The sequence below is a fragment of the Heptranchias perlo genome, chromosome 3 (assembly GCF_035084215.1).
Source record: "Heptranchias perlo isolate sHepPer1 chromosome 3, sHepPer1.hap1, whole genome shotgun sequence".
NCBI classification, from domain to species: Eukaryota; Metazoa; Chordata; class Chondrichthyes; order Hexanchiformes; family Hexanchidae; genus Heptranchias; species Heptranchias perlo.
The window spans coordinates 70,261,185-70,287,899 of record NC_090327.1 but is presented as its reverse complement, the minus strand read 5'-3'; the positions used below and the strand labels follow the sequence as shown (position 1 = coordinate 70,287,899).

At 41.8% G+C, this 26,715-nt stretch overlaps 1 protein-coding gene across 1 annotated transcript in view; it reads right to left on the bottom strand.

The window, feature by feature from the left end:
• Nucleotides 1-428: 428 nt before the first annotated feature.
• The window catches only part of LOC137306475 (clavesin-1-like), a 78,888-nt gene continuing 52,601 nt past the window's right edge, over nt 429-26,715 (bottom strand). Inside the window, exon 5 of the mRNA XM_067975721.1 lies at nt 429-513. Within this exon, the coding sequence (XP_067831822.1) occupies nt 429-513 (85 nt within the window). The remainder of the gene's footprint in view (nt 514-26,715) is intronic.

Sequence of the window (26,715 nt, the reverse complement as noted above, 5' to 3'; positions counted from 1 at the left end):
TAATATTGAAATATAAAAACAAATCCTCTCCTGGGTACCACGCAAAGGCACAAATATGTCTGAATATCGCATGCCTGTTATCGGGTCCTAAAAAGTTCTGCATTAATGGAAATTTTTCTCTCTTCCTTAGGCAAAGTACCAATATCTGTGATGCTGCCTAGGTTACTGTCAGGTTGCCTACAGCAGATACAAAATCCTTTAGGTATCTTATTTTAAATGATCTCTCATTCTTTAATCAACTTCTGGCAGTTCAGACGAGAAAGCTGATGACTGGTGATATCTGAATTTTGCCATTTTTAAAAAATGAAAAAAACACTTCACGTAGCTGAATGTGACTTGATTTAAGCAAGTGCTCCGTTAATGTTTGCACCACTGAGATCCTTCCATGGGGTGGCCATTGTTTGTGTGACCTCTGAGATGCCTTTAGTTTAGTCTAGAGCCAGTAGTGGCTGAGTGTTATCATCATCCCTGTCTTCATGCTTCAACACACCTGGTTCCACCACCGACTGTGACCTGCAAGACGGACATTTCAAGTTGTGGTTAAACAGAGCCTAGATCAATGGAAGGTACCTGTAAATTCTCCCACCGTTTCAGAGCAGAAAACAAAAATGGTGCTTTACTGTTACAAATTAGTATTAGTTCAACTGCAAGTTAAATACAACAACATGGAAATTAATTTTGGAAATGTCCAGTATTGGAGTACAGTAGAAAGGTTTGTCTGAGTAATCCATTTATCAGTCCAACAACTGGAAAACATTTAAAGAAGTCAGAAATGTTACTGAATCTGAGTTTTATTCCTATGTTTTTAATAACCTTTTTATTGACCATTATTAACCAGGTGTATTGTCATTGCTGAAGTTTAGCTGTAGTTTAAATCCTGCTTCATATTTGTATTTCACGTACTTACTGTGTTGAGTCCGCATTAGCTGTTTGTCTATTGCAGCGTGAATTTACAATGAAAAAGGCATAGAATTGGAACCAGTAACATCATTTAAAATATGGGATTTAAGATTTTTAAGCAAATTTCTCTATCTGGATTCAAAAATCTTTTGCTTATAGCCTAGCAATTCTAAAGAGTACAGTGTACGAAAATAGCAATAGGCAGCTCCCCCAACAGCCCAGTTGGTAAGGGCACCAGCTGGCATAGCACTTAAGTTCTACAGACCAGAAAACCACAGATTTGATTCCTAGTCTCTGCTGAGTGAGTTGATATCAGCTAAGGCAGCAGTTGGGTCACTACAATTAGTTTCAGTGCTTTTAGGCTAAAGGGGGGAAATCAGCCAGGTTTCTCATTGATAATCATGACCCAGTGATGGGTGTTACAAGTGCATGTGCATGGACACTGAATGAGAACAGTATATGAACCTGTATACAAATAAGAATTAAGATTCCTTAATACTCATGTTGCATCATAATTGTAATGTATTGAATTTTCATAACTACAGTAGATCTAATTAAAATAGTCACCCTTATCCCAAAAATCATATGAATATATTCATATTTTGTAATAAGTTGAAAAATTTGGATTACATGAATTTCCTTTAATCACATTTTATCCTTTTTGTGTATAATTAATATTTTGGTTAAGTTTCCTCGGATTGGAGAGGTAATAAAATGTGAAAAGGATTAATTGCTTCCAAGATGAAAGAAAGCTCAAACCTCCAATGAGTTACTTTACCTGTGAAACTTAGGAGGGGGGGGGGGAAGTAAAGGAATAGCACTCAGTGCAAACCTTTCCACATTGTATTAACTTTCTCAGTCCTACGAAACACATGCCTGAAAACAGGCCTGATGCTTGCTCAAAATTGGGCCTCGAGGGTCATTTCTATAATACCAGTGAGGTGCAGATGCCAATTGGACGTAAAGAAGTAACTCACCAATCAGGGCCTTCCCAAAATCGGCATGCAGGTAAGTCTTGGAGAGAGGGAGGGTGATTTGAAGGGGGTGAGCATAGGCCGGCAGAGACCTGCAGTATTGCTATGGAGCCAGGAGGAGCACTCCTACTCCTGCCTCTACGTTGAGATAAATGGGAAAAAACAAAAACTTGCATGTTCTTTGGCGGCCTCAGTACACCCAGAAAAACTGAGTGGACACTCTGAAGTCACCAGCTGTCGATTTGTAGAAGTATGCAAAAGGATAATGTATTTGTGATTAAATGACTATCACAATTTAAAAGCAGATTTTGCCTGTAAGTTAGAACTATTATAAATGCAAGTTGTTGTACTGACCTATCATTACAAAATGTAGATAATATATTCATTAATGTAATTAATTTTAATTAGATCTACTGTACTTATACATTCAATAGATTACAAAGTAGGCATTTCCCTATAACTCAAACTGTAAATGCATATTATTCTACTTTTTAAAAATTCAGATGCAATCCCTTTACCGATCCACTTCCCCTCCGCCCCCGGAAAAACCTTAAATTTCCCATCAATGAAACACATTCCATTTCCCCTTTCCAAAATATAACTATGCAAGGGATGCCTTGGATGCATAGCCTCCAGAGCTACCAGTGAACTATAGTGGTTGCTTAATTTTCTTCTGGCTACGAGTATTCATACCTACCTCACTGTGACACTTTACGCTTACATCCGCTGTGATGTCCTGTTTCTGGACTTTGACTCCTACCCTAACACAAATATTATCCAATCAACAGCATCTGGTTGCTTATATGCAAATGATTAGTGGCTGGTGCAACCCCCTAGTCATGAGTGAGATTTTGCACATGCACACAGTGAACAAAAAGGCTTGATTTCAGAAATTTGCACCAGCACAAATTTGGTACATCTCAAGTTCTGTTGGCAAATAGGAGATACTGGTAAGAGCATGAGATTTGTATTGATGGTGCATGTCATCCATAAAGCACATATGTGACTAGCCCAGCTGTAATTATAGATACACATCTATAGACTTCCACAGGAAATGATTAAATCTGACACTTATAGCAAACTTCAAAAATTCAGGGATAAACGAAGTCTCCTGTCAGCTGCATTACAGATGCTAACATTAGAAGCCCTTTGGAATTGTGCACACCAAACAGAGAAGAGAGTGGCCTGTTCCAATGCACTTTTCATGCTGCCAGTTTGTTTTTTGCACCAATGTTCTCCGCTCCTCAGCCTCTCTTGAACGCTGATTCCTTGCTGTGGACTGATTACATGGATGCCATTTGCTCTCTGATATCTCCTCCAAATACTTTTATTTCTGTGTGCCTTGACAGGCTATTCAACCACAGGTGGTTATGCGTTATGCATCATGCATGAGCTCATCTCCACATGTGCATGCTTCCAGCAGGAATGCATAGTGACCAGGAGTTGAAAGTTGGCTAATTTTTCCTATTCCTAATCCAAGCCAATAGTAGTTCTCCTACTTTGCCCTTAATGCGATCAGCTAACTGACCATAGACCAGCACCTTGGGACCTTAAACGTCTATATTGCTCAGTTACTGGACAAACTGATCCACTGGGGGGTTATTTTATTTTTAAATAGGGATCTCATTTGAGGTCAAATTTCATATTTTTGCAGTGGCGTTGATTCAGTTTTCCATTCATCTTCATGCTCCTCAGCTTCCTACATGAAACCAATGGGCTGGAAATTGCTTTAAAAAAGAACGGTGAGCTCAACAGTGCTCACCATTGTTAGTGGCCAAATAGAGGAGCAAGTTCCAGCGTTCGCACACGCACAGATAAACACAGGAATCCAGATCTTGGTCCTTCTGGTTTGCCGGCGATCTGTCAGCTTCACCTTAAAGGGATATCGCCAGCTGCAATCAACAGAATCAACGGACCAGCGCTAACTTGCTCTTCTGCCCAGCTGGAAAGTAACTAATATCACCACAAAACAGGGATGCTTAAAAATACCAGGTCTAAACTAAGTTTTACCAGCGCAGTAAGTCTTAATGACTGCCAAACAACTAAAAATTAGCTTTTAAAAATGTTGAGTCTCATTTTAATAGTTTTTGGTCATTAATTTTTTTAATTTAAATTTAAAAATAGTGAAGAATTTTTTTCAACTTTTTCCTTCTGTCTCTTATATTTAATTTGATTATTTCCTACCTTTTTTTGCTGTCTATAACTTTTTACAAATGATTTTAGTGTTGTATCTTTTACTTCCTGGATTTAACTTGCAGAAAATATTTGCAGCTTATCTAAAATGCTGCAATCTGATTGGTCGAGGGGAGAGAGTGATCATCTTGCTTCTCCCATGGGTCCTAGCTTTGCTGGAGCTAGCACTGGGCTCTTCTCAGCTTCCTATTGGAGGAAGGTGCACCCAGTAAAGACTAACCCAGTAAGTTAGTGGGTTAGTATAAATCTATGGAGTGGCGAGCAATTGGTTCGTCGCTCCGAGCAATTTCTGGGCCATTATATTTTTAAACCTTTCTATTGCCGATTTTCTTCCCTTTTCTCCCTTACACTCCTGCAGCACTGGCTTTTGCTACAATATGATTCCATTTGGGACCAACAGCACATTTCTATCTCTCACATTGGCCATTCTTCAGGTGCATGTCTTGGTAATGAATGTTGGCAGGCTATTCAACTGTGGCAGGCACCACAGCTAGACCTGACCATGATCGCACCTAAATCCACACGTGCACGTTTTCCGGTAGGAGTACTGGATACCCATTGAGGCTGGGAGGCCTGGCTAATTTCTTTTGCCTCACACTGATGTTGATTGTAACAGTCCAATTAGCCTTAGCTCTTCCGTGCTAGGGATTTCAGCACAGACCATAAATCAAATATGGGGACGCAATAATATTTTAATAACTTCAATATTTGTTTGCATTTTCTTTAAATAGATGCATCATTGGAAATGTTATTCTCAAGTAACCTTTTGTTACCTCCAAAGAGTCTTTGTGTGACTGAAGCGATTATGGATGATGTAAGCTTCCTACACATTTCAGTGCAGATTTGGTAGAAGCACATCTCCTGTGCATTCATTGGCTTCTTCTAATTCATTTCCATGTCCTAACAAGTTTTACTTAGAAGCAAAGTTTTTTTTAATTGCCTGGTGAATTTTTCTCATGTAGTTGGCCATTAACAACCAGTCGTCTGAAATCAAGCATGTTGCCCAATGATAGAGAGAATGTTGATGTACCATTTTTTATATGGTTACAGATAAGAGTTTCCCAATCAGATGGCAAACTTCCAGCTGTCTTATTAGGATAATAGGAACAGGAGTAGACCATTCAGCCCCTCAAGTCCGTTCCGCCATTCAATTAGATCAAGGCTGATCTATATCTTAACTCCATCTACCCGCCCTGGTTCTGTAACCCTTAATACCCTTGCCTAGCAAAAATCTAACACTGTTTTGACATTTTCAACTGACCTAGCCTCAACAGCCTTTTGGGGAAGAGAGTTCTAGATTTTCACTACCCTTTGTGTGAAGAAGTGTTTTCTGACACCACCTCTGAACAGCCTAGCTCTAATTTTAAGCTTATGCCCCCTTTTTCTGTAGTCTCCCACCAGAAGAAATAGTTTCTCTCTATTTACCCTATCAAATCGTTTAATCACCTTAAACACTTCAATTAGATGACCCCTTAATCTTCTATATTCAAGGGAATACAAGCCTAGTCTATGCGATCTGTACTCGTGTAACCCTTTTAGCCCCAGTATCATTCTAGTGAATCTGTGCTGCACCCTCTCCAAGGCCAATATATCCTTCCTGAGGTGCAATGCCCAGAACTTAATGCAGTACTCCAAATGGGGTCCAACCCAGTGCTCTGTACAGCTAAAACATAACTTCCACCCCTTTGTATTCCAGCCCTCGAGATAAAGGCTAACATTCCATTAGCTGTTTTAATTATTTTTTGTTCCTGTTCACTAGTGATTTCTGTACTTGAACCACTAAATCTCTCTGCTCATCCACAGTTCCTAGCATCTCGCCATTTAGAAAATACTCTGATCTTTCTTTGGTCCAAAGTGGATGACCTCACACGTTCCCATATTGAATGCAATCTGCCACAGTTTTGCTCAATCACCTATTAATGTCGCTTTACAACTTTTTGCTCCCATCTACACTATTTATTGCACCACCCAACTTAGTGTCATCAGCAAATTTAGAGATACGGCTCTTTTTTTTCCTTCATCCAAGTCATTTATAAATATAGTGAAAAGCTGTGACCCCAGAACAGATCCCTGGGGGACATCATTAGTCACATCCTGCTAATTTGAGTATATATCCATTATCCCTACTCCCTGTCTTATACCTCCTAACCAATTCCCTATCCAAGCCAATGGGTTGCCTCCAATTCCATGGGCTCTCATTTTTGACAAGGTGCCACTGTTAACAAATGCCTTCTGGAAGTCCATATAAACAACATCCATAGACACTCCCTTATCTAAGACGTTAATTACCTCAAAAATTCAACTAGGTTCTTTAGACATGACTTAACCGTTTCAAATCCAATAAAGTTTGCTTATTTTAAGAGGAATACCTGCACTATGCGCTGTGGAAATTAGAATATGCCTTTACATCAACTGCATTTTATGTGTGCATCACCTGAGCCACTTAAAGACAGTGGCTGCCTTAGAGAGGCATTGGCAGAAGCCTGGGACAGTTTGCCTGCCTGTTCACTCATTTGAATGGAGAGTGGTCAACGGCCTAAGGACAGAGGTACAAATAATTTTTGTTTTAAACATTTTCTAGTTACCGACTAAGGAACAATTTAGCAACATTAAGAATATTTTACAATTGTTTTCAGAAATTCCCCCCACTGAAGCATTTGTGTGTGTGCGCGCACACACGAGCACGCGCGCGCATGCACGCACACACAAACGTTTACACTGGTGGTTTGAACTCTATGACTGCTTCCTAACTGACAAGGGCAGAAAGAGCCCAAAAGAACATTTTAGCATAAATTCCTATTAGGTTTTACTTTTTTTTAATATAGGATGTTGTATTGCAAAACAAAACAGTAAAAACCTTAAGATGAAAAGTCAAGTTTCAAAACAAAGTCAAGGGAGCAATCAAAATAGCTAAAATGAAGTGCGATTAGAGAGAAAAAAAAATAATGTTTGAACTGAGATCACTAGAACTGGGGATTGTTGGATAAAACTAGGCACCACCTGAAATTTAGTAGGATGGAGTTTCCATAGATGTTCCAAACTGAGCAAAAAGTAAAATGCTGCAGATACTGAACATCAGAAATAAAAACAAAAAATGTTGGAAACACTCAGCAGGTCCAACAGCATCTGTGGAGAGAGGAAGGTAGGGGTATTGTTTCAGGTCTATGACCCTTCGTCAGAACCAGAGGATGTTATGCACGTTGGCATAATATAGAAAACATGGATATTGTGGTGGATTTGACAATGGCCTTTCACCGCTGGCATCTGTGTTTACAATCTGGCTCATACAGTTGGTAGGGAAATCTCTTCTCTTTGGCTGAAACTGTTAAGGTCTGATGTAAAATGCAATATATAGCATGCATCTGTGTAAATGTCCCAGTTGCAAATTCACTTGAGTCACAGCAGTGCATTTGAACTTGTTGCTGGTTTGTGTGGAGTGATCCCATTTATACTGATGTGAACTTGCAAATGCTGATGATTTCAACCCTCCCCCCTGCCCCCGCAAACCAATCCCCATACACCAGGTCCTCCCTCCCATCCCCACGTTTTCCTATTCTTTACTGGCTTCCTATTTTTTTTTAAAACATAGAAATGTTTGTTAAAAAGCCATGCATATGAATGCACGGAGTGCATGTACAGTTGTACAGAGAATTGAGAGTTTTTTTTTAAACATTATCATTTATAATAAGGTAATATGGGAGCAGCATATGTTCACCTAATTAACATTTTTTTTCACTGTCAGGTGTCAACAATTTATCTGAATCTGTTAGGACCTACCCTCTCTCCTGAGGTGCCATTCATTTGCGGTTTTCATAGAAAAATGGACAGAATCATACAATTCAATGACCAAAATATTTGTAAACATCCCAGAGCCCAAGTAGAACTTGACTTATTCAGTCATTGTAAATTTGTGGCCCTGCCCAGAGCCGACTCATTAGTAGCATTCAGCATGCTTATGGTATCAAAAATGGGTCAGATTTTGAGATCAAGCCGCCTTCCTTTTGCCACCGATTAGCTACAAGGGTTTTTGCTCTGTTATTATCGGGCTATCCTTGGATGTTATTTTCATATACAATACTGGAGAGCCCACTCTCGTCTTCTCAAATAGAATTATACTGAGGTAACACCTCCAGCGACCTAGCCCTTATTTTCTTATTGAAATCATTAATGGACATTTTTCAAGCAGTATTAAAGGCGATCTAAGTGTGTTTTTGCCCTGCTGGAGTATCTGTGGCTGTGTAATGCTGAGAAATTTATCTTATGTTTGTGTCCTCACAATCCATATGTTCTTCTTTTAGTGTGACTTTTTCTTCCACTTTCATCTCCAGCCTTCACTTTTGCCTTTTACTTCAGTTTCTGTCATTCTTGTTACAAAGCTTTCATTTCTAATTGTTTTTTTTTCTATTTCTTTGTTTGAAGGCAATGGGAAGAGAGAAAAATATAACTGTTGGGGTCGAGTATTGAAAATGTTAGTAGCAGCTGATAAATGGCTACAATAAAGAATGGAGAAGGAAGGGAGTATTTCAGATGAGTCCATAACAATGATCAAGACTCCCATGGGAAGGTAGAAAGTGCTTCAATAAAAACTGAAGCTACTGGATGCAATGGATAAAAGGTCAGAGGATGGCAGAACTGCCAGGAGGATGAAAGAACAAGCTCTGGAGGGATCAGAGCTGCTGGGGGTGAGGTGGAATGAAAAAAGCTGTAGAGGGAGTTGGACAGTGATTTTTTTTTCTTCAAGTTGCTGAAGACAACTGAAGCTTCAGTAAATGTCATCAAACTTTAGAGATGAAAGAAATATTTTTTTTTTAAAAAACAGACGGGTGTGTGGTTCTCTGTTTTATACAGTCTACTGGAACCCTCGTGTAATAAAGTCTGCTTTGTCACAGCAATATTTCAGGCATCAAGAGCAAACTGATTGGGATGCATAAGAGTGTAAAATAAAGTTAGAACTTGATCTATATTTATAAAGGCAACTAAAGAGAAAAGCAAATTATGGTAAGTTTATATTACAGAAATGTAAATAGAGACAGTTCTATCATGCACTCGAGCTCTGGCATGGTAGAATCAGTCCCATTGACATTAGATGATGAATTCCACAGCACCAACAGAAACATAAAAATTGCACAAGTGTGGTTACTTCCCAATGTCCAATAACCTGAAATGAAAAATTGCTGTTGTTACTTTAGTAACCATATAAGTGCCATTTTTTTGTTTCTGTCGGTGCTGTGGAATCCATTGTACAAGTCAGCAAGCGGAAAACTACATTGCTGGTCTGTACAGGTGGGCTGAGTGCTTAATCTGCCTATAGCCAGAAAACCAAAATGGCAGCAATGCAGCCACTGGCAATTATTTACATTGTAGCTGTGCCTGTTTCCTCCAATGGTGTGTGGAAAACCATCTAGAGGTAGTTGTCTGCTTTCCAGTGGCCATAGCGCTGCCTCGTTAGCCTTATAGTATGGTCTGTGACAACATGTAAAGTAAGTATAAAATTAGACACTGCAGAAAATCAAATTGCTTGTCTAAGCTGCAAAGGAGGCTGAATTTCTGGAATTTATTTTCTAAGTTTGGTGGGCATCCGTGACCACAGTCGTCATAACTTTGAGATGCTGATCAAATGTCAAGCAGCTTTTGGATAAGTTTCTAAAATGTGAATCTGCCTAATGCCGCTTCCCTGCTGTTTTCCCAGACACCATAACATAAATCAAGAGCGTACTGGAGCCCCTGCTTTGTTTTCATCTGCTCCAAACCAGCTTTTGTTTAGCAGTAACGAAACGAAATGGCCAACACAAGCCTGTCTGCTTTAGGGTTGCCAACTCTGGTTGGACATATTCCTGGAGATGTCATCGCATGACCTCCTGCCTCGACCTCCCCACTCCCACACTCCTGCCATTGGTCTCCCAACATGCCCGTCCTCATGGCGCACTGCCTTCCCACACCAATTGGAAAGTGAATAAACTCTTTCTAATCCAATTGGATGATTCGTGGCTGTCAGTCAAAGAGCCTTTTTTTCCCTTGCACGATATTTTTATAACTAATAAACAAAAGTGTTCAAAGAGAATTTTTTTTAAAAACAGTATTTTAATGCCCCTGTGATTTTTCTCCGGGGTTGCTTGCAGCAGTGTCCTGGAGACTAGTCTTTAATTCCTGGAGACTACAGTGCAATCCTGCAGGGTTGGCAACCTCAGGCAGCTTCCTAACTTCCCACTTCTGTCCAAGCAGTTTTCATTGCATTTCCCTATGACTTGGATGCTCTTGCTATGGTAGTTAAGGAAACTGTACAAAAAAAATTATTTAAACAATTTCGTGAGCACCAATATGACTTATTTTTACTCAACTTTATTGAGCAGTAATTTCACCATTGTTAGGAACTCACTTGCAGAAAACAATTAATGTGTGCTCTCATCTTTCCCTCTTTTTTACCTTAACTAGTGCTGTGGGGGTGGGCTTAAACTGATTTGGCAGGGGGATAGACACCAGGATGAAATGTTAGAGAGGAGAAATAAGGTGCACAGAGCTTGGGAGAGGCAAAGACTAGTTCGGAAACAGGAGGGATCAGACAGTGGGCAAAAGCGAGGCAGTCTAAGATGTGTCTGGGGTGCTTATGTGTAAATGCACATAGCTTGGTGAATAAGGTTGGTGAGCTGCAGGCTCAAGTTGCCACATGGGACTATGATATGGTGGCAATAATAGAGACCTGGCTCAAAGAAGGGGACAATTGGGTACTTAATATTTCTGGCTACAAGGTTTTCAGGAAAGATATGGAAGGAAAGAAAGGAAGGCGAGGGGGGGGGGTTGGTGGTTGGCAGTATTGATCAAAGAAACTATTATGGCACTGAAAAGGGATGATGTAATGGAGGGGTCAAAGACAGAATCTATTTGGTTAGAATTAAGGAACAATAGAAGAACTATTACGCAACTGGGTGCATACTATAGGCCACCAAATAGTGGAAAGGAGATAGAGGAATAAATTTGCAGACAAATTGCAGAAATATGTAAGAACTATAGAGTAGTGAAAATGGGGGACTTCAATTATCCGATACAGACTGGGATAGTAACAGTAAAGAGCAAAGAGGGAGAGGATTTCCTGAAAAGTGTACAAGAGAACTTCCTTGATCATTGTGCTTACAGCCCAACAAAGAAGGAAGCAGTGCTGGATCTAGTTCTGAGGAATGAGGTGAGACAAGTGGAGCATGTTCCAGTGGGGGAGCATTTGGGAAACAGTGACCGTAATATCATCAGGTTTAGAACAGTTATGGAAAGAGACAAGCATAAAAATACTTAACTGGAGGAAGGCTAACTTCAGTGAGTTAAAAAGGGATCTTGCCCAGGTGGATTGGAATCAGAAATTGTTAGGCAAAACGGTAATTGAACAATGGGAGGCCTTCAAGGAGGTGATGGTTTGGGTACAGAGTAGACACATTCCCACTAGGGGAAAAGGAAGGGCATCCGAAACTAGAGTTCCCTGGATGACTAAAGATCCAGAGATTAAAATGAAACAGAAAAAGGAGGTTTATGATAAATGTAAGATTCATAATATAGTAGAGACCCAGGCTGAATACAGAAAGCACAGAGATCTAAAAAAAGAAATAAGAGGGGCAAAGAGAGAATATGAGAATAGATGAGTGACTAACATAAAAGAGAACCCTAAGTCTTTTACAAACATATAAATACTAAAAGGGTTGTCAAAGGAAGGATGGGGACAATTACGGACAAAAAAGGAGATCTTCTTGTGGAGGCAGAGGGCATGGCTGAGGTACTAAATGAATACTTTGCATCGGTCTTCACTGGCGAAGAGGATGCTGCCAATGTAGCAGTAAAGGAGGAGGTAGCAGTGGTATTGGAGAGGATGAAAATAGATAAAGAGGAGGTACTTAAAATGTTGACAGTACTCAAAGTAGAAAAGACATCCGGTCCAGATGGGATGCATTCTAGGTTACTGAGGGAAGTAAGGGTAGAAATTGTGGAGGCTTTGGCCACAAACTTACATTCATTCTTAGATTTGGGAGTGGTGTCAGAGGACTACAAATCTTACACCCATGTTCAAAGAAGGGGAGAGGGATAAACCCGGCTCTTACAGGCCAGTCAGCCTAACGTCGGTGGTGGGGAAACTTTGAGACAATAATCGGGGACAAAATGAATTGGTATTTGGAAAAGTATAGGCTATTAAAGAAAGTCAGCACGGATTTGTTAAAGGAACTAACTTTGATTGAGTTCTTTGATGAAGTAACAGAAAGGGTTGATGAGGGTAGTGCGGTTGATGTTGTGTATATGGATTTTCAAAAGGCATTTGATAAAGTACCACATAATAGACTTGTTAGCAAAATTAAAGCCCATGGGATTAAAGAGAGAGTGGCAGCATGAACACAAAGTTGGCTAAGGGAGAGAAAGCAGAGAGTAGTGGTGAACGGTTGTTTTTCAGACTGGAGGGAAGGATATGGGGGTGTTCCCCAGGGACCGCTGTTCTTTCTCATATATATTAATAACCTGGACTTGGGTGTACAGGGTATAATTTCTCGGTAATGTAGTAATGTAGTAAACAATGTGGAGGATAGTAACAAACTTCAGAAGGACATACAGACTGGTGAAATGGGTAGACACATGGCAGATGAAATTTAACGCAGAGAAGCGTGAAGTGATATATTTTAGTAGGAAGAATGAGGAGAGGCAATATAAACTAAATGGTACGCCCAGGGCAGTATGTACACAAATCTTTGAAAGTAGCAGGATAAGTTGAGAAGGCTGTTAATAAAGCATATGGGATCCTTGGCTTTATTAATAGAGGCATAGGGTACAAAAGCAAGGAAGTTATGCTAAACCTTTATAAAACACTGGTTAGGCCTCAGCTGAAGTATTGTGTTCAATTCTGGGTACCACACTTTAGGAAGGATGTCAAGGCCTTAGAGAGGGTGCAGAAAAGATTTACTAGAATGGTACCAGGGATGAGGGACTTCAGTTATGTGGAGAGGCTGGGGTTATTCTCCTTGGAGCTGAGAAGGTTAAGAGGAGATTTGATATAGGTCTTCAAAATCATGAAGGGTTTTAATAGTGTAAATAAGGAGATACTGTTTCCAGTGGCAGAAGTGTCAGTAATCAGAGGACACAGATTTAAGGTGATTGGCAAAAGAACCAGAGACAACATGAGGAAACATTTTTTTACGCAGCGAGTTATTATCATCTGGAATGCATTGCCAGGAAGGATGGTGGAAACAGATTCAATAGTAACTTTCAAAAGGGAATTGGATAAGGGAAACAATTTACAGAGCTATGGGGAAAGAGCAGGGAGTGGGTCTAATTGGAAAGCTCTTTCAAAGAGCTGGCACAGGCACGATGGGCCAAATGGCCTCCTCCTGTGCTGTATCATGCTATGATACTATGATATTACGATACCTCCTCTCAAATGCTTTCCCAATCATTGTACTACCTCGCTATAAGAAGAATTATATTACTATATAGTCTTGTTCATGGCAAGAATATGTAACAGATGGGGGTGGATTTTTCTTTAAAATTAAAATGGCAAAGAAATTACAATGTTAGATCTTTTGAAAAGGAAAATTAATGGATCTGCACTAGAAATGGGTTCTACAGTTACTCCCTCTAGGGGATTTAGCTTCATGAAAAACGTATATGGCATATGTATTTTTTTGTTTGAGAATGAAGAGCCATAAAATTTGTCAGTTTGTGAGTGGTCCAAATAATATATAGTAAAGTATTGCAATAAATTACTTCTCCGGTTCTTGCTTTTAAGTGTAACCCTGCAGTAGATTTTGACAAAGTAAGCAAACACTATTAGGTGGTTGTCACACATATTAAATAAAAGATAGAAGATGGCTGGTGTACATTGTACCTAAAAGAAATAATTAGTAGAGCACAGCAGAGGCTGGTGTCACAGATGCAAACCTGCATATTACCACTCCATGTACACTATGTTGGTGCTTCAAGTTATTGTGCTGCCTACTACAAAATGTTCTTGATAAAGACTTCCAAATGAATGTTTGCAATATGTATTTCAATTATAGTTACAAATGGCTTGTTAATTGATGAGCAAAAATGCATTCCAATCAATTTAAACCAAGAGAGTAGTGGGCTACTGCATATACTGCTGCCATTTATCTCAATTATTATCTGAAACTGAGAAAAAGAGTAGCATTTTGTAACTAAAAACTACGATAAATGTTACCAGCATGCTTGAGAACAAAGGTGCCGGCACAGTGTTTCTGACTTAACTGGCAGTCACTGATTTAGAGAAGCTGGATTAATGGACTTGTGGTAGGCTGCACATGTATTAAGCCTGCAGAGTAAATGGCTCAAATCTGCTGCACTTTTAAAAGAATAATTAACAGAGCATCCTCGGACTTAACTTGCACAATGCTACAATGATTTGCGAAGGATCTCTCAGTCCCATTATCTTTATCCTGGAATTACCTCTGGAGGAACAGCTTGTATGGGAGGGAGTTTGACCTTTTTTTTTCCGTGCTTATTTTTACTAATCCATTTGAACCTTTTGGATTAATTGGAGGATAAAACATTTGCTATAATTTGGTCCGAGATTGAGGTGCAGGTGGAATAAGTAGAAAGCGGTGATGCACAGTAGAAAAAGGATCATTCATTATGTAGGAAATCTGTATTATTTATTGCTGTCGATAGACAGCAGGCCGCACAGGGTGACAGGTTAGTAGAAACCAGCAAAAGAACATTAACCCTATGAGGATAAAGCAGGGGCGAGATCAAAATGGTTTCTACGTGTGAACCTAAATGATTTGGCCACTGAGACACTGAAACCCTGGAAGTGAGGCTGATACTTGGCATCAAAGAATTGAGTTATAAGGAAAGACGAGAGAAACTTGGCCTTTCAGCCTTGAAAGGAGGTATGTAAGAGGATGCTTCATAGGAAAAAGTAAGAGAGACAACGGTATAGAAAATATAAATTTAGAACACTACTTCAAGCTGAGCTGTGACAGTAGGTCAAGGAGGCACAAGTTCAGTGAAAAGCAAATTTGGGACCGAGATTAGGAGGCTCTTGACAAAAAAACTGATCAGTACATGGAATGGACGTCTGAGTCAGACAGAAGAAGCAAAATTATCAGAGTTGTTTAAGAAACAGTTGAATACTGTGATGGGGGTCTGCAATTTTCTTTCCGGTTGAGTTGAAAAATCTTCCTCATTGATTTCAATTTTGTGATAGGCTGAATGATATTTTCTCATCCACACCTTCTGGTACTTTTACCACTGGTAATAGTTTTTTGCATGCAGTGCGATAGAGAGAAAAACTACTGCCTGTGGAACTCAGCAAGAGAGTCACCACCATCAGGAGAGGATAAAATTGGAGAATAAAAAAGAAATAAATCACTATTGCTGAAAATATGGAATAAAAGAAAGAAAGGCTGAACATACAAAGCAGGGAAGGAAAAAAGACAAGTTACAGTTTCAGGTGAAACTCACCAGCACATTTCTCTTTAAATGATTACTAACCTGTCATAGGTCTCCAGCAGTTTCTGAATAGATATTTATGGTGGCGTAGCTGATGCAAGGGGGAGTGGGGTTGGAAAGAGGGAAATGAGTGCTTTAATGAGTTCAAAGAGTGGGTCACCCATTGTAATATGAAGCTTCTGTACTATCCTATTGGAATATAGTACCTTAAATCTTTCCCCTTTGTTGCTTTATCTGCCAATCAACCAATGGTTTTTTTTCACATGCAACTGATGTATGGGATGACCTTTAACTGAACCATGAATAATCACTTGGAAATGGTAATAATTACTGATGGTAACCACGGGATTATTCATGGCTGTTAGAAAGAATTCCAGCAGCAATTAGACTGGGTAGAAGAGAGAGATCAACATCACTCTGCTTAGCCACATCACAGAGTATTTACTGCTAGTGGTTTGGTTCTCTACATTCTGCTAATTTTGCAGTGTTAAAAGAACATGCAGTTTTTTTGGAAGTTTACTATTAGAAATTGAATTCATATTTTCAACATTGTAAAGGATATTCAGTGCTTTAAATGTTTGTTCCCAATTTTCTTCCCTTTCCTCACTAGGTAATGACTTTGTAGGGTGCAGTTTCATAGGTCCCAGCTTTCCTCTGATACCTCACTCAAGTGGCCATTTCAGATGTGTGAGGCTATACAGCTGTTTCAGCAAGCTAGTTAACCAAGGGTGAGGACATCACAACCAAGCTTAATACTGGCCTCACCCAAAATCTTCTGCATATGCATACATGCACACAACATACACGCACACAAATAGGAGTCATTGCATCGCCTGGCTTATTTTTCTTCTCCCCAGCTGAGAGGTGCTGAGGCCAATTGTAGTGCCCGTATTACTGCCCTAGTTGAGATCAGATAACTCAGTACAAGTCGGACACCAAATATAAGACCTTCCTGCTCTGTATAACTTAGTACCACACCAAGTGTTGCATATACACCCAATCCATCGGGCAGAACTCAAAGGGCTAGATAAGTGTCTAGGAAATGACACAGAGGAACTCCTATAACTGCAGAGATCACAAAGATTATTGGAATCGTAAATTGTTTTGAACTTCAGCTGCATGGCATTAAACTGTTAAATTTTTGGAAGTTCTAGCTTAAAATGAAGGGAGCTTTACTTTGAATATTAATGCAGTGCCTAGGATATAATATGGTGCATTAGCAGCTTTATGCAAGACTGGTTTGTGAAATAAATTTGTTCTGTATGTTCATTCTTAAAACAGTGAAGCAGGATGATGGCTTGAAACATCTGATTATGATGTTTCCTGCTTTTTTGCCCCTCTGTAAAGTGCCTTGGGCTGTTTTCTACATTAAAGATTCTGTATAAATGCAAGTTGATGATTTTGTACTGAAACAGACATCTTGATAAAGTAGCTTCAAATGATCCATTTGCTCTGTAAGCAAAATGAGAATACAACGGGCCACATATAATACATAGTTTGTGTCCATATGAAGTGGCCTCCACTAAAATGATTGGACCACATTTTAGAAAGCAATATGAAGCCACCTCCAGGAGGTAATCTGGCATTGCTTCTTTTTCAGATTGGCAAGTATAACTGTCTAGAACTTTTTAAACTTAATTTTTATCCTTTAAAGTTGGCTCTTAGCTAACATTAAAATTTAACCAGCATTTGGAAACCGTGAACTTGGACATAGGCTCAAAGTTCCACTTTCCCTGACTACAGTGTGACATGGAGTCAGCAGTATAACTTGGGCTTACCAGCATCACATTGCTGTCAGCAGGAACCAGTTTCAAATTGTACTTGTAGTATAACAGTGCCCTCATTGCTTTTGTTTATGTTCATTTGAGTTTATTGTGACTTGTTCTAACATCAGAACTCTTTTTTTGATATCCTTCTGTTGATCTGATAACATCTCTCTTCATTGTCACCCTTCTCCACACAATGTCTGCATCATTACCATAAGGTGTACAATTTCATCATTTGTAAAGTTTTGCTGCTAAAATTGCATCCATTTTGAACACTGACAAAACTTTTAAAAGTTATTTTGTGTTTGTAAAATGGCTCATCTTGACACTGAGAAAAAGTACACCATTTTCTAACAGGCCCTGTTATTGTTTCCCACGTTTACTATTTTTTGCTTGACTGGCAATTGAAAATGTCAGTAGTAGGAATCTACTGTATAATAAGTGAAAAGTGAGGGAAGTGAAGTCAGCATTTCACTAGGCAATAATCCTGCTCCAGCCATATCACTCACATCATGCTGTAATGGTATTTTTGTCAATAGAACAATGCTAATTAACATTTATATTGCAGCTTTGCTATAAATAACTTGTTAGGGAACATGAAATATGATTGTCTTAATGAAGTACTAATTTTACTGTACCTTGACCATATTTAAACACTGACTGGGATTCACTCAATGTTTGGCCACAGTATCGCAAGTGTATTTGGTAAGAACAATCTTCGAACATGCACCCACACTGCAATCTTAACATAAGCACCATTCTGAGTGAAACCTTTGAGCGCTTCACCTCTCACCTCTGCTTTAAAATCTTTGTTCTCTCCAGCTCCCCAAGCACCACCCTAAGTTTCTCCCTGAGATATCCTCCCTCCTTTCCTCAGATTCTACACTGAGCAACTCCTCCTCCTCCTCCTCCTTGGTGAGTTCAGTCTCCATCTCAGCTCTCTCCTCTTATTTCACTTTCTTCCAGTCCTCCCTAAACCTCCCCTTCATATAAATTCTCCTACTCCTATTCACGGCCACCCCTTCGACCTTACCATCTCACTTGGCCTGTCCACTCCCATAATGTCAATCACAGACAGGGCCATCCCAAACCACTTCCTTGTATCCTTCAGCACTCACAACCCCTTACCCACTTCCTTCTGCATCCACTCCTGAAAAAACTTTCCAAAGTTTTACACTCTTAAGTATCCCTTGGCCCTCCATTCATCACAATACTTCTGAAGCTGTCAATTTGCTCAACCATTCCCTCTCCTCCCTTACTTTCCCACCCTGATCAATCCCCCTGATAGGACCCTCTCAAGTCCAAGGGACGCAAACTCTGCTCTGTCAAAATCGCCCACTACTCTAAAATCATCCTGGAGAGCAACAATAACATCTGGATTCTTTTTTGCACTGCTAACCATCTCCTTAAACCCTTCTCCTCTGTCTCTCCACCTCATCTCCAACAACATGTGTGAGGAGCTCATGGACTTCTTTGGATGGTCTCACACTTAATGACATTCAGTTACCTCTCCTGTATCCCCCCCACATCCCATTACCCATCGAGCCAAACCTCCTCCCAGGTTCTCCTCTGCCCTAGTCCTGATCCCATGTCTTTCTCTGGTTTCTCTCCTGTCTCTCCTCCTGCCCTTTCCGAGCTCATCTTGTCAATGATAGCCACCTCCTGCTCCCTAGATCTCATTCCCACTAAACTAATGATTACCCAACTTCTCTTCCTGACCCCCATGCTAGTTGACAAAGTAAATTATTGTTTTCCCTCAGGTACTATCAGGTACTATCCCCCTCTTTTTCAAGACCGTCATCATCACCCACCTCAAAAAACCTACCTTTGAACCCTCTGTCCTTGCATACTACCACCCCATCTAGAACATTGCAACAGGAGTAGGCCATTCAGCCCATGAGCCTGTTCGGTCATTCAATTTGATCATGGCTGATCTGTATCTTAACTCCATTTACCCGCCATATCCATATCCCTTAATATCTTTACCTAGCAAAAAACCATCAATCTCAGTTTTCAATAGTCCTAGCCTCAATCGCTGTTTGGGGGAGAGAGATCCATACTTCTACTGCCCTATGCATGAAGAAGTGCTTCCTGACTTTACTCCTGAACCGCCTAGCTCTTATTTTAAGGTTATGCCCCTTGTTCTGTCCTCCCCCACCAGAGGAAATAGTTTCTCTCGATCTACTCTATCAAATCCTTTAATCATTTTAAACACCTCAATTAGACCACCCCTTAATCTTCTATACTCAAGGGAATACAAGTCTCGTCTATGCAACCTGTCCACATAATTTAACCCTTTTGGCCCCGGTATCATTCTGGTGAATCTGTGCTGCACCCCTTCCAAGGCCAATATATCCTTCCTGAGGGCTTCCACCCCTTTGTATTCCAGCCCTTTAATATAAAGGCCAAAATTCCATTAGCCTTTTTGATTATTTTTTGTACCTGTCCACTAATTTTTAGTTATTTCTGTACATGGACTCCTAAAACTCTCTGCTCCTCCACAGTTCCTAGCTTCTTACCATTTAGAAAATTATCTGATCTATCTTCCTTAGGTTCAAGGTGGATGGCCTCACATTTCCCCACACTAAACTCCATCTGCCACAGTTTTGCCCACTCACTTAATCTATCAATATCCTTTTGCAACTTTTTGCTTCCAGCTACACTAACTGTACCACCTAACTTAGTGCTGTCAGCAAACTTCGATATACGGCTCTCTATTCCTTCATCTAGGTCATTGATAAATATAGTGAAAAGCTGAGGCCCCAGTACAGATCCCCGGGGGACAGTACTAGTCACATCCTGCCAATTGGAGTACATACCCATTATCCTTACTCTCTGTCTCCTACCTCCTAACTAATTCCCTACCCATGTCAATAGGTTGCCTCCAATTCCATGCACTTTCATTGTTGCTAACAGTCTCTTGTGTGGAACCTTAATGAATGCCTTCTACAAGTCTATATAAATAACATCCATAGACACTTCCTAATCTACCATATTAGTGACCTCCTCAATAAATTCAACTAGGTGAATTAGACATCTCTCTGATCAGTTCATATTTGTCCAAGTGCTCAGTCACTCTGTCCCTAATGACAGATTCCAGTAACTTCCCCACCACAGACAATAGACTAATAGGTTGACAATTTCCTGGTTTCGCTCTCCCATCTTTCTTAAATAATGGAGTGACATTGGCAATTTTCCAATCCAAGGATACCATTCCTGAATCAAGAGAGCTTTGGAAGATCATGATAAAAGCATCTGCAATTACATCACCTACTCCTTTTGACACCCTAGGATGGAAACCATCAGGTCCTGGAGATTTGTCAATCTTCAGTCTCATTATTTTCTCCAATCTCCAACCTCCCTTTCCTCTCCAAAGTCTTTGAACATGTTGTCACCTCCCAAATCCGAGCCCATTATTTGCACTGCTTCAAGTTTTAATCTTTCTAATCAGGTTTCTTCCCCTGTCACAACACTGAAGGGGCTCTAATCAAAGTCACAAATGATGTGCATGATGCATTTCCCTCCTTGTGCTCTTTTGCTCTCTGCAGCGTTTGACGGATGACCACACCATCCTCCTCCAACACTTCTCTGTTGTTCCACACTTACCCATCCAACCATAGCCAGAGCAACTCCAGCAATGGCTCCTCTTCCCATCAATGCACCATTACCTCTGGAGTCCCCCATGGATCTATCCTTAGCCCCATCCTCTCCCCATCTACTTGCTGCCCCTTGGTGAAATCATCTGAAGACAAGGGGTCAGCTTATACATGTACGTTGATGACACCGCTACTCTACATTTCCACCACCTCTTGGGACATCCTCCACTATATAAATGCAAGTTTTTAATGTAATGTGCATGTGTATATGAATGCTGTTGATATGGACACACACACACACACACACACACACACACCAATATTTCTTGTGGGAGAGAAGTTGCTGCTTTTGAATTGGACATTTTGTTCCATCTGCTAAGTGTAGAAAATCTACATGTAGTCTGTCAAGATTTATCACACAATAAGTAATTTGCACTTAGCAAAGCAACTTAATGGGATTATTTTCACCAGGGAGTTGTTCTACAGATGTCTACACAAATAGGATTACTGATCAAATTTGCATCTTCTCCTAAAGGACACATGATATCCAAGTATTCTGTTGCTCAGACTGTGGAGATGCATACACAAACAAGTTATTAGTCAGTCTACCTTGCTCTACAGGAAACATGGGAACATAGGAATCGTTAGACAAAAAAAGATCAAGGTCCATCTAGTTTGCCTTCTATCATCCTGGTAGTCGCATGATACAACAATAATGGAGTTGTTGACTAATCATGGCAGTCAATCTCTATCAATTAGTCTATATCAGACCCAAACTTGAGGTGAGGAAACCCCCAGTTGTGGAAACCTTTGGGAACCATAGGTTTAAAGTCACCTGTTCCTCCCAAGCATGCTACATTTACCACGTCATATCTCAAATTACTCATGCACTGTATCCCAACATATTTTCTGAAAGAAATCTATCTAATTTGTATTTGAATAAATCAATATTATCTGCTTCCACTGTCTTTCTAGGGAGCCTGCTCCACAGATTGAACACTCGCTCATTGAAATAATGTTTCCGCAGAATAGTTTTGAAATTACTCCCCCCTTCAAGCGCAGGCCATGTCCTCTGGTTCTACTGTTCTGGAAACAGCTTGTCATGATCTACATTATCTAGTCCCTTTAGGATCGTAAAAACAGCAATCATATCACCTCTTTTCCAGTGAGAACATGCCCAATTTACATAATCACTGCTCATAATCCAATCCCTCCATCCCCTCAATCATTCTGGTTGCCCTCTTCTGTATCCTTTCAATAGATGCAATATCCTTTTTTGTACTGTGGCGATCAGAACTGTACATAATGTTCTAAGTCCGGTCGCACCATTGATTTATTGGCAGGCTTATCCCGTTATTTCGGCTCACTATTGACCTTTTAATATATTCTAACATCTGATTTATTTTACTCACTGCTACGAAGCATTACATCAAGATACCTCAAAATTACAGCACAGAAACAGGCCATTCGACCCAACTGGTCTATGCCGGCATTTATGCTCCACACGAGCCTCCTCCCTCCCTACTTCATCTAACCCTATCAGGATACCTTTCTATTCCTTTCTCCTCCACGTGCTTATCTAGCTTCCCCTTAAATATATCTGTTATTTGCCTCAACGACTCCTTGTGGTAGCGTCTTCCACATTCTTACCACTCTGGGTAAAGAAGTTTTTCCTGAATTACCTTTTGGATTTATTAGCGACTATGTTTTATGTTTATGACCTCTAGTTTTAACTCCCCACAAGTGGAAACATTTTCTCCAAGTCTACCCTATCAAACCCTTTTATTATCTTAAAGACCTCTATCAGATCACCCCTCTACCTTCTCTTTTCTAGAGAAAAGAGCCCCAGCCTGTTCAGCCTTTCCTAATGAGGATATCCTCTCAGTTTTGATATTTTTTTTCATTCATTCATGGGATGTGGGCGTTGCTGGCAAGGCCAGCATTTATTGCCCATCCCTAATTGCCCTTGAGAAGGTGGTGGTGAGCCGCCTTCTTGAACCGCTGCAGTCTGTGTGGTGAAGGTTCTCCCACAGTGCTGTTAGGAAGGGAGTTCCAGGATTTTGACCCAACGATGATGAAGGAACGGCGATAAATTTCCAAGTCGGGATGGTGTGTGACTTGGAGGGGAATGTGCAGGTGGTGTTGTTCCCATGTGCCTGCTGCCCTTGTCCTTCTAGGTGGTAGAGGTCGCGGGATTGGGAGGTGCTGTCGAAGAAGCCTTGCCGAGTTGCTGCAATGCATCCTGTGGACGGTACACACTGCAGCCACAGTACGCCGGTGGTGGATGGGGTGCCAATCAAGTGGGCAGCTTTGTCCTGGATGGTATCGAGCTTCTTGGGTGTTGTTGGAGCTGCACTCATCCAGGCAAGTGGAGAGCATTCCATCACACTCCTGACGTGTGCCTTGTAGATGGTGGAAAGGCTTTGGGGAGTCAGGAGGTGAGTCACTCGCCACAGAATACCCAGCCTCTGACCTGCTCTTGTAGCCACAGTATTTATATGGCTGGTCCAGTTAAGTTTCTGGTCAATGGTGACCCACAGGATGTTGATGGTGGGGGATTTGGCAACGGTAATGCCGTTGAATGTCAAGGGGAGGTGGTTAGACTCTCTCTTGTTGGAGATGATTGTACCTGGCACTTGTCTGGCGCGAATGTTACTTGCCACTTATCAGCCCAAGCCTGGATGTTGTCCAGGTCTTGCTGCATGCCGGCACGGACTGCTTCATTATCTGAGGGGATGCAAATGAAACTGAAGACTGTGGAATCATCAGCGCACATCCCCATTTCTGACCTTATGATGGAGGGAAGGTCATTGATGAAGCAGCGGAAGATGGTTGGGCCTAGGACACTGCCCTGAGGAACTCCTGCAGCAATGTACTGGGGCTGAGATGATTGGCCTCCAATGAACACTACCATCCTCCTTTGTACTAAGTATGGGTCCAGCCACTGGAGAGTTTTCCCCCTGATTCCCATTGACTTCAATTTTACTTGGGCTCCTTGGTGCCACACTCAGTCAAATGCTACCTTGATGTCAAGGGCAGTCACTCTTACCTCACCTCTGGAATTCAGCTCTTTTGTCCATGTTTGGACCAAGGCTGTAATGAGGTCTGGAGCCGAGTGGTCCTGGCGGACCCCAAACTGAGCATCGGTGAGCAGGTTATTGGTAAGTGCCGCTTGATAGCACTGTCGACGACACCTTCCATCGCTTTGCTGATGATTGAGAGTAGACTGATGGGGCGGTAATTGGCTGGATTAGATTTGTCCTGCTTTTTGTGGACAGGACATACCTGGGCAATTTTCCACATTGTCGGGTAGATACCAGTGTTGTAGCTGTACTGGAACAGTTTGGCTAGAGGCGTGGCTAGTTCTGGAGCACAAGTCTTCAGCACTCCAGCCGGGATGTTGTCGGAGCCCATAGCCTTTGCTGTATCCAGTGCACTCAGCCATTTCTTGATATCACGTGGAGTGAATCAAATTGGCTGAAGGCTGGCTTCTGTGATGGTGGGGATATCGGGAGGAGGCTGAGATGGATCATCCACTCGGCACTTCCGGCTGAAGATGGTTGCAAACGCTTCAGCCTTGTCTTTTGCACTCACGTGCTGGACTCCGCTATCATTGAGGATGGGGATGTTTACAGAGCCTCCTCCTTCCGTTAGTTGTTTAATTGTCCACCACCATTCACGACTGGATGTGGCAGGACTGCAGAGCTTTGATCTGATCTGTTGGTTGTGGAATTGCTTGGCATATTGCTTCCGCTGTTTAGCATGCATGTAGTCCTGAGTTGTAGCTTCACCAGGTTGGCACCACATTTTTAAGTACGCCTGGTGCTGCTCCTGGCATGCTCTTCCACACTCCTCATTGAACCAGGGTTGATCTCCTGGCTTGTTGGTATTGGTAGAGTGAGGAATATGCCGGGCCATGAGATTACAGATTGTGCTGGAACTCAATTCTGCTGCTGATGGTCCACAGTGCTTCATGAATGCCCAGTTTTGAGCTGCTAGATCTGTTCTGAATCTGTCCCATTTAGCACAGGATAGTGCCACACAACACATTTGTTTTGAGTCTTTTTTGCACCCTCTCCAATGCCTCTATATCCTTTCTATAATATGGAAACCAGAACTGTGCACATTACTTTAAGTGTGGTCTAACCAAGGTTCTATACACGTTTAACATAACTTCTCTGCTTTTCAATTTTATCCCTCTAGAAATGAACCCCAGTGCTTGATTTGCCTTTTTTATGGCCTTATCAACCTACGACGCTACTTTTAGTGATTTGTGTATCTGTACCTCTAAATCCCTCTGATCCTCAATCCCATTTAGACTCTTAGGGGCCAATTTTAAGATGGCTGAGCGGGTGCGTTCGTGGCGATGGGGGCCCCGAAAATTCGGGATTCCCGGGGCAGGTCCGGAGCCCGGCTCCAACCTGCCCACTTCCGGGTTCCCCAATGACGCGCTTAGATGCGCGCGCAGCCCCCGCAGCCCCCGCATGCGGGACTCCCACCGGCAATAAAACCGGCAGGATCCGACTTAAACCAATTATTTTGAGACTTCAGGTTGTTAGGAGACCTGATTTAGAGGATATTTTAGGAGGGGTGGGATTTTCATCCAAACTGAGCGTGTTTCCCTTACTGGGGGAAACACTCCCAGTTGAAATGGACGTATTGCAGCCACCAGCCTGTGGGAGCTGCAAAGGTCCATTTGACAGGTGGGGGTGGGGAGACCCTCACTCATTGCAGGAGGCCACTCTGTCACTTTGGACAAAATTTGGCCTCCACCACCCTCCTCCTAACACAAAAAATCACCAACTTGCACACTTACCCCGGGGTCCAGACACATGTACCTACCTTGCGGACCCCCTAAAATGTACATCTTCCAGATGGGGGCCGCCGTAGCTGCAGTCATGACCTTCTCGGAGGACGAACAGCATCACCAGCCTCGCCAGCCACGCCGTCCACCTCTGACACGTGGAGCTCCACAACACAGTGCTGTGACACATCCACCTGCACAGCAGGAGGGAGGGCAACCGCAGACAGAGATGCGTCGCAGAAGGCACTACCCTCGCCACAGGGTCTACAGACCGAGGCTCAGCTTCCTGGACCTCTCTGAGGAGCAGTGCACACGGAGGCTCAGAGTCACTCGACATGTAGTCGTAGATATCTGCAGCCTCCTTCATGCCAAGCTGCTCCTGGCTGGTCTGAGCACCATCTTCTTATCGGTCGCTGTCAAAGTCACCACTGCCCTCAACAACTTCTCCTCCACATCCTTCCAGGGTGCCACCAGGGACATCGCCGACGTCTCTCAGTCGTCTGCACAAAAGAGCCCTGCAAATACACTTGCACCCACTCTGCAGTGACACAATGGGTGGCATCAGGTGTGGGTCTTCATGGTGATCCTCAGGAAAGGGCATTATTGCACAAGCCAGTCAAGAATGGCCAAGACGTGGCAGTAGTGGTGACAATATAACATGTAATATGAGTTGATCAGAAATCAAATATAAGTAAAAGCCATGACAAACCCTCAAACACCCTTGTGCATCCCCTCCATGCTCACGACACGTTTGCTTCCTACTGCACATATGTGATTCATGCCCTGTGGCTGCAGCACAGGTAGTGGCAGTTTGGGTGAGGCTGACCGTGAAAGAGATGCATGAGAGGGTGAGTATCAGATAGAGCCATGAGATTGTATGAGGATTGGGTTGAGTGGTAGTGGTGGGATGAGTACTGGTGAGATGAGTAAGTGCAGGTAAGATGAGGATGAGCTTTGAGTGGGTGTGCGGAGTGATGTGATAGAGTAGTGTTCGCAGTGCAGAAGGAGATGTGGGGTGGGGGCGGTGACGTGGCAGATGGAGTGTAGGGGAA